Source organism: Pleurodeles waltl, chromosome 12 (assembly GCF_031143425.1).
Source record: "Pleurodeles waltl isolate 20211129_DDA chromosome 12, aPleWal1.hap1.20221129, whole genome shotgun sequence".
Lineage (NCBI taxonomy): Eukaryota > Metazoa > Chordata > Amphibia > Caudata > Salamandridae > Pleurodeles > Pleurodeles waltl.
In genome coordinates, this window is record NC_090451.1 from 689564375 (window position 1) to 689577804 (window position 13430).

At 42.2% G+C, this 13430-nt stretch overlaps 1 protein-coding gene across 2 annotated transcripts in view; it reads left to right on the plus strand.

Moving 5' to 3' along the window:
- Positions 1–4966: 4966 nt before the first annotated feature.
- Positions 4967–13430, plus strand: part of YBX2 (Y-box binding protein 2) — a 32840-nt gene continuing 24376 nt past the window's right edge. For both annotated transcript variants that reach the window (XM_069215516.1, XM_069215517.1), the window contains exons 1-7: positions 4967–5180; positions 6472–6535; positions 6957–6990; positions 9267–9356; positions 11982–12278; positions 12768–12880; positions 13048–13213. In XM_069215516.1, the coding sequence (XP_069071617.1) occupies positions 5078–5180; positions 6472–6535; positions 6957–6990; positions 9267–9356; positions 11982–12278; positions 12768–12880; positions 13048–13213 (867 nt within the window). In that variant the 5' untranslated portion in view covers positions 4967–5077. The remainder of the gene's footprint in view (positions 5181–6471; positions 6536–6956; positions 6991–9266; positions 9357–11981; positions 12279–12767; positions 12881–13047; positions 13214–13430) is intronic.

The window sequence follows — 13430 nt, forward strand, 5'->3', positions numbered from 1 at the left end:
ACCAAGATAAAGGGAATTTCAGTGGTGTAATAATGATAATACATACATGCCAATAGACCTGATTCAGGTGGAAGAATTTTTAAGGGAAAATGGCTTAATTTTGGCTGACTCCTGTCTGAAATTGCCTCCTCCATCAAGAAGAATGAAGTATTTGGCAAATAACTGCACCTGACACTATGTCAAAGGGCGAACTGCCAACGTTGCCCAGCAGAATCTTCCAAATATCATCAGTGGCAGTAAATGAGGCTGTGTTGGTGCTATGTAAAGTCCAAATGCACACTTGTGAATTATCTAAGTTGGCATTGACGTCTAAAAAATCAGAAAATTGAGAGTTAACTTACTTTTCCAAGAACTTTGAAGGGAAAGTAAATAAGAAGTAGTAAACAAATTAGCAAAATACAGTTTTGTTTACCAGAGGAATGACATGTGCCTCTTTGTATGGGTAAACTAGGGTTGCCTATGTAAACAGTGTGTTAGAGACAAAAGCTGTAGGGCAAACATATTACAGGCCATTTGAAATATATGTGCTGGGCATAGGTCTTTAGGTGATCCAGAGTTAGCAGCCAATACATTCTGAAGTATGGTTTCTAATTTATACAAGCACATATTTGGATAATATGGCTTGATGATATTGAGGTTTGAAAGGAGGTTCACTATTAATTCTGGGGGTATCATCTTCAAACCTCATTATATATTTGAGATCTTCTCCTCAAAATAACTTGAGATTTACCCACACAGTTTCTTTGAAACAGGATATGTGATTTAGATGGTAGAGGGTGAAAAAGATAACCTTAATGATTTCTTTGGAAAATTTAAAAGTAGACCGCATTAGCTCTTCTAAAGTGTTTGTTATAAGTCTCTGAGTCTTCTAAGTCTGCCTGTTTTAGAGTGAGGTTACATTGAAACCTCCACAGCCTCTCCAGTGTGTTACATTGCCTGTCAACTGATACTAATTCCTCAGAGTACCATAGTGCAGAAGGCATTATTGTTTAGAAAGAGTAGTTTCCTCTAAAATTGTAGCTATCCAATTATTAAAGTTAAATACATTAATATTCACTCCTGTACTTGTAATGCAGGGACTGGGAGTTAAACAAAACCTTTCTGATTGTACTGTGGTGGTTTTTGACCAAGGACATCACGGTTTGCTTTGGGGGCTAAAGATCAATTCAGTTTTGGTAGGAAAATGAATGGAAAAGGGAACTACAAAGTGATTGATCCATATCCACAATATGTCCCCTTTTGAGTGTGAGAAGTAAAACAACTTAACTAATTTCTAGTGCCTTCATGCAAAGTGTTGTCCCACAGCAGGTAGAAATGGGCTGTCTCCAAGCAGAAATAGCAAACACATTGGGACAACTAAATGTGCGATCTATGTTATTAGATTTCCTGAAGCAGAAATTTGAGGGCAGGCCCTGCCAAGAAATGTTCCTCACCTTTAGCAACAGATTATTTCTAAAGGAAGCCGTGTCCATCCGCCTTCATTTCAGTGTCTGGGTATCCAACCTCCAGCCAATATATTTCCACTGTCTGTGGAAGCTGCCTTACCCTCCATGTCGTGCCATGCTAGACAAAGGGGCATTCAGATGGACCCACAGGTCCCCGTACTTAGACGCATACCACAGATGGAGTCCTATGCCTATACTCATGCATTACATTCCTGCTCTGATACAAACTTAAAATGAAAATGGGATATCAGTGGATTGTTCTGGGAGTTCACATAACAGTGGAACTTGACTTGAGAGGGGCCAGTACACTGCACTCTCTCTGACAATGAGAAAAGATCTAGTCACACTAAAGATTCACAAAACACTGTACAGTGCCACCACCGCTTTATGGTTTCACCCCAAGCATAGACACTCGCCCTATGCCCACTTTGAGGGCATGTTTTGTGTAATACTCCAGGTGCCGGAACAGGTTCTGGATGTCGCTTTACCAGTAACTAACCTAGGACTCTGCACACATGTTGGATTCATGTGACCTATGGCCAGACAACAAATATACCAGCTTTGCATCCAGCCAGGCACTCAGGGCAAGGATTTGTACCTGTTTACCATGAAGTGGACATTCCTCCAAGCAGACTCACCTACGAAAACAAACAAGTGATGGGTGGAATGCTCTAATTAAACTCAGTCACAGGTAATTACCTGGAGCTGCATCCTAGTCCATCATTCTTTTGCCCACATGCGAGTCTAGAGAGAGACCAACTGTATGTAATTTAGTCTTGGTCATCCCCTAATAGGAATAGTTCAATCCAAATTAGTGGGCATAGAAAAAACCCCAGATCAGTTTCAGAAAGAAGGCAAAGTTTTGCAATCTTTTACAAAAGACCAGAGTAGACAAACTCTTGTAAACTCTAGTTAAATACCAGAAAGGAGACAAAACTGCAAGCAGCAGCTAGAGATAACAGAGTTGTTAAACTGTGTCAAACAGATGTTGGAAGGAGGGGGACAGAGGGAAGATGCAGTTAGAGATTCAGAGGCAAGGCAAAAAGAAACTTGATGGAGCTAAAGCTCAGAGAGGAGGCATTGAAGAACAAGCTGCATAAGAGATTAAGGAGGAGCCCGATTGAGGCAATATGTAGCAAGAAACTAGCGGGAAGGTAAAATCTAGCAAGCAAGTGCAAGAGAACAAATTGTAGCAAGCTTTAGTAAAACATATGTGAGCGGGCACAAGTTTGTGTTAGATGTTGCACCCATAGCTTAAGACATCTAACAGTTGCAAAGTGATTATTACACCTGTCACTACATCAAAAAATTATCCCACACTTATTTGCCATGAGGAAATGATTTGACCCCTATTTAAGCACTCTGCTCGCAAAGAAAAAAAAAATGTTTTCTTTGTTAGACCCTCACCCACTTTATCATTAGGTCCTATCCTGGCTCGAAAAACCGCGGTGGGTTTGACCAAGTTCCAGGGAGCACTTTGAATATTTTTCTACTGAGGTCTTAAAATATGAAAATACCTCAAACATCCAAGATATTCCTTTATTCATGATTGTTTTGGTATGGCTACAATATGTTTTATAAGGGGTTTTGGGTTCTGAAAATACTCTGAAATAAAGTTTATTCTGTCAAGTTCATTATGAGGCCAAAGCACGCATTTGAGAAACTAATGATTTACAATTAGGTCAATTGACTTATCTTCATGCTCACATTGAGGGTAAAAGGATAATTAGTGAGATCTCAGCTAGAAAAATATTCAAAGTGCTCCCTACAACATTGCCGATCTACAAAACGTTTTACCACCACCCAGCAGTTGTGAGCACCCCTTCCTTTGCTAAATGATGTCTCATTTTCACCTAGTGTGATACAATCATATCCAGGAGTCGAAGAATCATTATATCTGACGGAGACTTCTAACTGCGTATTCCTCACCTTTTGAATATCCCTCAGGCAGCATACTGGATTTGGAAACCATTGAGCATATAGGTGCCATTTGTGTGCACTGACACTATTTTCTTTATTTCCATGACACCAGACACAGATCTGGAGGTACTTCTCACGTTTTTGAGACAGTTGTTTGACCAAAGGTTTTTTAGTGTGCATGGGAAATGCCACCTCACGTGACGGCAGCATTCAAATCATGTAAGGACTGTTGCAAGCAAATGGCTGTGACAGCTCTTAACCAGATTTGCCTGTGTCGCCTAGGGTTGAGCACAACTTTAAGGCCTGAAGTGACTGGCCATTGATGAACCTGAGGTACATACCGGAGTGAAAGGGGAAGCTGTATGTGGTCCAACATCAGAATACCACACATTGTGACCACATCCATGGGTCAGTCCTGATCCTGTTCCCAGTTTAAAGGAGCCTCAGGAGTTGATTCCAGGGTTGACCATCTTGCACTACAAATCATCAGGTGAGTTGATGAAGAAGCACAAAAACAGGACATCGTGCCTTCCCGCCACTCAAACTCCTTACTGCATTACATTCTACCTAAGTTGAATCTAGATGTGGTATTTTATTTATTTATATAGGTCGCACCTAGGACTAGAGAGAGGCATTTTAAAGCAAGGGCAGAGTGGGCTCTGGCCCCATGGCCCCAGCCTTTAAGGGGGGGGCCTGATAGAGCTATTTCTGTTCTGCAGAGAAACGTGCACTGTTGACCTTAAATAATTCTAAAATAGATTGTTTTAGTACCCTTTTCCTTCAATTTATTTTTAAAGTGGATGGTGTGTGAGGGTCTATTACGGACATTTTGCAGAAAAATGAACTATTTATGTGTCATGCAACATCCAAAAAAAAGCTTCTTTTAGAATAAAACAGGAGCTCACATATGAGAAAAGAGAGAGAGTTTCAGAGAGCATTTGCTAAAATGTTAGTGAACTACTGCTGTGTTACAAAGTAGAAACACACCTCAGTGTCCCTGGAGACTGGAGTTAAACGCATTTAGAATTTGGACCAGTGCGTCTGTGCACTGCCAGGGACTTGGCCAAAGAGGGCATGAAAGAGCTGAAACTGGGTGATAAATTCAAACTGTTCTGGACATGGACCCCCAAAAAACGTTTGGTTTACGGACCCCAAAATCCTTAAGATCTCCTGGGAGCAGACTGTGTGTTTCTGTTGATAAGTCAGGCCTATAACTGATTTGCCTACTTTCGAGAGCTGGGGCCTAGGCGTCGTTTGTTATGTGTTGGTAAGGCAGATCTAATCGTCTTTGTTTTTCTTAAGACCATACCCATACTATAATTTTTTCCCCTTTTTTTTCTCAATTATAGTGTTTAAAAATAATCCTTCGGACTCGTGTCCTTGCGTTGCTATAGTAACAGACTTCAAACGAGAGCCGCGCTCCATCGGCACGTGCAGCAACGCCGACCGCCTGACATCACGTCCGGCTCACCTGCGCCGGTGGCCGGTTTGGTGCCGTTTGTTCGTGTTTTCCCGCCCGCGCGGCGCGCAACCAATCGGGAGCGGGCGCGAGGGCCCGGCACGCGGCCATTGGACGCCGGCGGCCAATGAGGCGGCGGAGCTGATAAAGGGCTGGGCGCCGCGCTCGCGCACCGGCTCTCGCGCTGGTTTCATCGCCGGGGGAAACCGGGCCGGACCCGAAAAGACCCAGGGAGCGCGGAAGCGGGTGGAGCATGAGCGACGTGGAGACCCGCGGGCCCCCCGAGCCCACCCAAGCCGAGCCTGCGGCACAGAAACCGGCCGCGGTCCGGGGGCAGGCGGACAAGAGGGTGCTGGGTAGGGGCAGTCGGGTCTTGGGGCGAGGGAGGGGGCCCGGAAGAGGCCGAGGACCGTAGCCCATTGGTCGGCAGTTACCTGCGGGACCTAAGGGCCGAAGTGGCTGCTATGAGTAGTTTATGGGGTGTGCTTTGGGTGGGGCAACGAGCAGGAGTAATGGTGAATTTTAATAAAAGTTGAGATGTGTTCCGGAGGGAGGCAAAAAAGTTTTAAGGCTTAAATAAAAAAAAAATAATAATGAGCCGAGGAAAGAGACCAAATTGTTTGAGGGGAGAAGGTCTTTGGTGTGTTTTGGCTGGGGCAACAAACCTGGTTAAATAGTGAGCTTTAATATAGTATGAGATGTATTCCAGAAGGAGGCAAAAAAAAGTTTTAAGGCTTAAAAAATGACCATAGGGTGTGTTTAGGGCGGGGCAACAAGCAGGAGTAATGGTGAGTTTTATTCAAGGATGAGATGAAATTCAGGAGACAAGAAAGTTTAGGTCAACGCCTCAGAAGTGAGCTGAGTAATAAAAAGGGTGTTTGGCAAATGGTGAGGGTAGTAAAGTTCGACTGGGGTGTCGAAGGTCTGATGCTATAGAAAGGAGCAGGATGCTGTACAGGGCGAGGAGCAGTATGGGGTGTGAGACTGACAGGTGCCTTCTTTTAGGTAGAGTGGGTGTAGTGGAGGAGCACGGAAGCAGCGCATGCTGCTGAGGGTTAATGGGTTTTTGCTACAGGCGTTTTGGATTGCTGGGTAGCGTGTTCATCTGGTTTCCATGTCTTCACAATCGATTCAAGTTCTTGACGTTTAATCTGCAAATCATTGATAAGGTGATGTCTATCTCAATGAAAACACAATAAAACCACAATACCCATAATGCATCCAGCTAGTGCATGAAAATAAATGATTTGGACTAGTGTGATTGCGGGAACGAAAGGCATTTATGAAAGTGGTAGCAATGGGACGACAGTGCGGTCTGTGAAATGGGTGTCCAGGGGGATGCTTATGAGTAGTTTACTTGGAATTGAGGTATTGTAGCCAAGTGATAGGTTCTGAAGTTTAGAATGAGGGCAGTACATAGTTATGTCAGAAGGTGTAACGTATGGCAGTGCGTGGGATGCAGACAGTGTGAAGGTGCCCGTCTAGTCGAGGTGGTAGGAAGGTGCAGACTGGGGCAATGAATAAACCCGCGCTATAGAGGACAAATTAATGCTGTAATTGGTGTGTGGGAGATTAATTTATAATTTGAGCAGTGTCTCGTCGACTTTGTGGAATAAACAATTAACTAAATTATTTCTGCCCCATTAGCAACACAGGTGCAGGGCACGGTGAAATGGTTCAATGTCCGCAATGGCTACGGATTCATAAACAGGTACATGTGCTGATGGAAGGAAGTGAAATATGTACTGTGTTAAAATTGCTGGTTCCTTACATGAGAATTTGGGGGAAAAATTTAGGTTGGGAGGCGTGTGGAGTTGAAATGACAAGTGACTTCTTTCGTGACACCAGTCGACTTTGAGCTTTCCCAACTTCATGTGGTAAAACACAACCACGAATGTAAAATAAATTAACATCAACTTTGAACGGACCTTGTCTCTGGATTTTAAGTGATATCTATTATACTTTGTGGCTTGAAGTGGATAAGGACATTGCTTTCATTGTTGATAATGGAGATAGTTTGAGAATGGTTACTTTGTCTTACAGACGCTGCTTGTATGGTAGCGGGTGTCCATATTTCTTGGTTATTTTCTTGGCATTTTTCTTCACATTCTAACACCTTTTATCCTCTACAGGAATGATACCAAAGAAGATGTCTTTGTGCACCAGGTGAGCCTCCTCGGCCTTTTCTCATGCAGTTTTCTTGACAGTAGTTTTATTTTTGAACTAGCATCTGCAGGTCGTATTATTCCATACTACTTATGTTACTTAGAACATACTTACAGATTTCTCATTACCAATTTGCGTAAAATCTCTCACTAGGCCCTTCAGCGATAATCGGGCTTGCAAGGAGTCCTTGCATGTCAGCTTGGCCTAAATTTTTTTTGACCAGGTGCATCGGAAAATAGGAAATGGTACAATTGTGCTTAAAAGGGTCAACTATGGTTCAGGGAAGGTAGCCTCGCCTTACACAGACATGCTAAAATGTATGTCATCTGCAGAAAGTAATCTTTTTGGTTAAGAGCTTTGCTTAAGCAAAACGTGTGCTAGAAATGTCTGTTTTTTGAATGGGGTGACGTTTTACACGGAAAATCGAAATTGGACGGATCAGATTTGTATCACTGTCCGGGTGTGTAATCCTACAGTTGACACTTGTCTGTTTCGAGACTTAGTACAGGTCTTAACTTTCTCCTCTTTATTATCAAGCATTTTATAAAGCGCAGCTGTTACCGGTCGGTAGCAACTCTGACTGATTAACATGTCCTCTGAAGAGTGCTAAGGTGTAGCACACACTGTAGCGTCGCATAGCTTTCCAGCGCCATTATCAGTTTCCACGACGTGTTCGCTCAGTATAATTTGTGCAGAGGCACACTGTTTAAGTGTGATACATTGTGTACCAGTCTGCTGGAAAGGATTGCAGTTTAGCGTGATTCTGCCAGGCAGCATTACAAAAACAGATGCTGCAAATTTTTTTGCTTGTGATCAGTTCTCTCAAATCTGCTCCTCAGACTGATGGGCTTGGCAGCTCGTATGTTGTGCAGCATTTATATAATATGGTCGTTATTAACACTTAGATATCCGTTCATAACTTCAGTAATGTCATAAATCTAACCCTCCCTTTTAAACTTTCTTGCACTGGATCTAAACGTTTATACTGTCAAGTTCAGCAAAAACACCACTGTGTAAAAAAACTCGTGTTTTGATCACTTATTGTAGCCCATCTCTACAGATCGAAACTGTTGAATAAAAAAAAATCCAAGATTAGAAAGTGGCCTGCAAGCACAAGGCACCCGATGCAGTAGTTCCTCACATAGCACGACCACATTAATTTTTGTTTACACGCAGTCACCTAGCAACCCTTATTATCTCCTTTGCGCATAACTTTCTCTAGCTAATTAAACTACTTCATGTGTAGGTTGACCACACTTGAAACAGTAAAAACAGGACTTTTCTGGAAGCATAGAAAGTAGGGCTACACATTTGCACCAACAGAAGGACTTAAGTACCCATGCTTACCAACTTAGTGAGGCACTGAGGGGAATTAAATGCAACTCTTATACACTGTCTTCTGTGTTAACTGAATTTTCTATTGTCTTACTTACCATGCACTAGAGCACATGGAAACCTTCCAGCTTATTTTATCGACCCTCCGAAACAATTGTCAAAAATTAACTGAAGTATGATAGATCTTTAAAGCTTGAAGTGTCCTTGCAAATATGAGACTTTTGATCAGCAGTTCGTATGGAATCCATTCCTTATTACCCTAAAGTACCTTGCAGAATGCACAGTCTGGCAAATAAATGTTAGATTTCATTTGCTTCTTGAATGTTAGTATTTCCAGGCAATGGAGACCCACTTAAGCCACTGATAGTATTTCAATTCGTACAAATGTATTGTCACCAACCCCGAACTCGGTTGCAACAATAATTTATATGCCTAACAAACATGTACAGTCTTCAGCTAAGATGTTGAAGACACTTAAGTCTAAAGCAGCTTTTTAGGTAAGTCATGCATATTTTCTGCTCCTTACATAAATACTAGGCAATCTGGTAAATGGTTCTTTTGGTTTATTTATGAAAACTGCTGAAATGACAACCCTGCTTACTGGGCTCAGTGGTCAGGGTATAACTGATGTCAAATCAAATGTGGGGGTTACTAATCTCTAGTTTTTTAACTTCTGCTGAAGTGATTTCTTGATAATGGAGTGCTTGTTTGCGGGGTTATTAAACCATTTGCTGAAATGTCAGCATGATTTATCCCTTGCTTTCAGTAAAGCATCCTGGGCTAAGGCCATGTTGTATTTCTTGTATTTTCAAGGTCTATCGAATTTAGGTTGCTAGTTATGCATATCTTAAATGATAAAGCTTTTGTTTTCAAAGTGAAAGTATTTCTACCACTGTCCTGAAAGAGTAATTTTCTGACATTCTTCAACTGCTTGCTTTCAGACGGCCATCAAGAAAAACAATCCTCGGAAGTTTCTGCGCAGTGTAGGGGATGGCGAGGTGGTGGAGTTTGATGTTGTTGAAGGCGAGAAGGTGAGCAGAGTCTTCACATGATAGCTTTTATTGTTTAACCTAGTCAGGTTTTGGGAAACCACCCTTCAATTTCTTAAAACATTTGTCTTTGACTTGGTCAAATGATTTTACATGTCGTCTTAATATAGTGCTCTGTAACACTTTATGGTAACACAAGGGAATCTCAACTTCCATGAGTAAGACACATTCCGCCTAGCATGTCATTTGTGGAGTGCAGTTGATTCCTGGATATAATTTAATAATGTAAATTTATGTACACTTTCATACTGTTGCATGTCTTTTTAAAACTAGCCTTAAAGGCAGATTTTTACAGTGCCTTTCATCAGACCGCAATCCTCTTTTGGAGCATCACGCACCATATAGCTCCTCTGCCTTCTTTAAGCACATGTTTCTAATTAATTCCAGCAGCATTCACCACCATCCTGGGTGCCAAACGATCTTTTTTTTTACTATACTACTTGCCCATCACTGTCTTTTGAGTCAAGTGTGTGGCATCTCAAAGCTTTCCCAGAAACAATGTGACTACCATACGAGACAACTGCCCATGAAACAAATGCATTTTCCATACCACTAATTGACTTGGTATTTGAAGCCCTTATGCTCAAATGTTAAGCTTCATTATTACTATAGCATTCCTTTTATCTGGATCTTCAAGGACATCTAGTTTCTGCAGCTGCCGTTTTTTTTCTTACAATTCCTTTGCATATGATATTGCATTTTCCTAATTGCTGGACTAGTTGTATTACAACATAATTCCACCAGATTGACTGATTTACACATTGATGCTGCATTTGCAAAGACTGCATGACAATGAGGGCTTCTTATAGCTCCACTGCTATCACGTGGGGTCATGTGTGGTGTCTTGAAGATTGACGCCCTTGCTGACTAGGTCGAACTATCCTGAAAGTTTGTGCAATTCTATTGCATGGGATTATTGTAATGGAGAGGAATCCATGCGTGGATACTGTATCCACTAAAAACGTTATCGAGGTTAAACTTGTTAATTTTGTTTGCTGTGTTTAACATTATTTCTTACATCGGCAGCAGTAGTGTAGGGCAGTGGTTCCCAACCTGTGGTCCACAACTGCTTAGAAAATTAAATATTAACTGACTACGTCCCCAGCTTTCAGTAATGACTCAGTGGGGGTCCCCGGCCTCCTGTAATAAAGTGAGGGTCCACAGAAGTCAAAAGGTTGGGATCTACTGGTGTAGGGGTATGCTTGCTACTTTCTACACTAAACTGTCAGAATCCTGCTATACAAAAGGAAACATTAGTTGTAATTGTGTATTAGGTATGATCACTAAAGCCTTAAACAATCCTCCCTGGTTGTGCATGTTTTAATTGTATATAAATGTTCCCCTTTGGGACTTCATTTCTCCTGTTAAACTGAGGCTGTGAGGCAAATGGCCAGTACAGTGCTTGCTAGACAATGGATCCCACTGGCTTTTAGCATATGCTGTTGCATCTTTCTCTTTATTTTTTATATATCTTTTATTGCTTTTATAAAGGTGATAGCATGAATCAAAAACATATTAAGATATTCCCCAACTACGTAAACCCTCCCACCCCCATCGTGCACATAGTACATCAAATAAGGATCTTATCTTTCTCTTTATTTTTCACTACATTTAGAACAGGGTTGTAGATGGTTTGACTTAATTCTACACTAAATGCTACAGTGTGCTTTAGAATTACTATAGTTTTATGCAGAAAAAAGTGCAGTTCAAGCCGTCCTGTCTAAATTGTGGTGTAACCAGGATGTTCTAAGATGGCTACTTATAACATAAGAATATACATGTACAAAGGTGTTCAAGTCTCCTTGCACGTGGGACTAGTCTACTTTTATGACTTCAGAGGGAACACATTACAGATCTAGGATTATAAATAACATTTCCAACGATGTTTTTTGCACACTTGACAAAATGTCACTGGAGTCTTATTTGATCAATTTTGTGGCTTTAATAATTTTTAGTGGACTTGTTAGTGCAAAGCCTTCTCTGATACGTGTTGCACAGGTTTTCAGTGTACGAAACACATTCCATTTACTAGTCACAATGCAGTGTCTGGTATGACAAGTTATTGAATCCCACGGTCCCCTACTAGTTAAAAAATAAACTTATATTGAAAATGCAGCTTGGAGATCTTGGTTTTCTTTAGCAGAATGTGTGCTATTCATTTTTAACAGCTTACACTACAATTGCTACAGGCATGGTCATTTTGTCTGGCGGGGGCTACAGAAAGCAACATTTGCAGCTGTTTGAAGTTGTACAGTCAAATCCTGCCTTATGAATGAATTGGTTCTTGAGCAGCTCACAACACACCCTTAGCAGTGCTGCATTTACATATTGCAAAGAACTGGCTGAGCTGCAGGGCAGCCCGACTTGGCTAGTTTATACCTATCTGGTGTCTAAATGCCTTCAGCTGTGCTACACATAATCTGACTTTCTCTGAGGAAGGTATGAAATAGGCAGCATCTGTACTTGTACGCAAGACAGAGCATTTGTAGGTAGATTGCTGGGACCCAACTTTATTGCAGAGTGGAGCCAGTGAAAGTTTCATTATGCACCAGATTTTGTATGGAAAGATTTCCTGTCTCTACAGTTTGGCTCTTGGTCTTTCTCCAGGGCGCGGAGGCAGCGAATGTGACTGGTCCAGGGGGTGTGCCAGTCAAGGGCAGCAGATATGCTCCAAACCGCCGCCGGTTCCGTCGCAGATTCTTCCAGCCTAGGTTGGACCAGCAAGGGGAGTCTGGCGCGGAAGGGGCCCCCTCTGAGCAGGTCAGTGAGGGAGAGCGGACCGAAGACTCATCGCCGCAGCAGCCGAGACCACAGCGGAGGCGCCCACCTCCGTTCTTTTACCGTCGTAGATTTGTGCGGGGCCCACGCCCACAAAATAGACAGCAACAACCAGCATCATCAGAGGTGAGTATGTTTGTTATAGACCTAGTATGTGCAGGCTTCTGAGAACAGGGGCTGCGTTCATTTACTCTTCTGTAGCAGTAGACTGTTACCGCAGACATGACCTTGTCAATTCCACTATATTACAGCAGATTACCTCAAACATTTAATCATGTGTAACATTCACGGGCTATTAACTCCATGTGTTTTTTTTATATTTTTTTATTTTACTGTTTTGAGACAGATGGACGGCATTTTTTGCAAAACTGCATAGACCTGTGCTTTATAAGCCTTATCTGATATATTATTGCTTTGAAATAACTTCACAATCCCTAAACAATGATTAAGAAATGCAAAGTAGACACCCTAGTTGCTAAATAAATGTAAACTTGATTAAGTGTCCACCATCTGTTAAGATGCTTCAATTTTCTTTGGCTTGGATGCACTCTGATGTAGATCATAAATGTTGGTGGTGTGCTGTTGTATGCACTAGTTAATTTATCTATTTCTTAGGGTACTGAGACAGAAGAGCCCAAAGATACCACTCAGCCAGTTCAAGATCAGCAACCTGCAGAGGCAGGTCAGGAGAGGCCCCAACCACGTCGCTTCCGCCCCAGATTCCGCAGGTACCTACAAGTCAGTAATTCTGGCTAAACCCTGATAGTGTCCATGTAGGAGTTTGGGTTGAATATCTTGGATCATGTGGTTAGACTGCACAAGCTAGTTGCAGGTAAATGCAACATTGAAAGGGTTTAACTATACTTTTCATTTTGTCTGCTTATTCAACAACCAGACCTTTCCGCCCACGTCCCCCTCAGCAGCCTACAACAGAAGGAGGGGACGGAGAGATCAAACCAGCGCCAGAAGGAGCTGCACGACCTGAACCCCAACGACAACGTAACCGACCTTATTTCCAGCGTAGGCGGCAGCAGTCGACAAACCTGGCGCAGGCTGCTAAGGTAATGTGCTATTAGCAAGGAAATGGATAGTGGTCATACAGCCTTGCTAGTCATTTTAGACTTCCTGCGCTTGTGAGCATTTAATGAGCCACTCCTGGTTTTGCCACATCCTTTGTGGCCAGTGTAGGGAAACTGGCTTGCTCACATGTCCCAGAGTTGAACTCAGTCACAGTAAAATGGTAACATTTGATAACTCGCAAACATGGTTTCATACTGA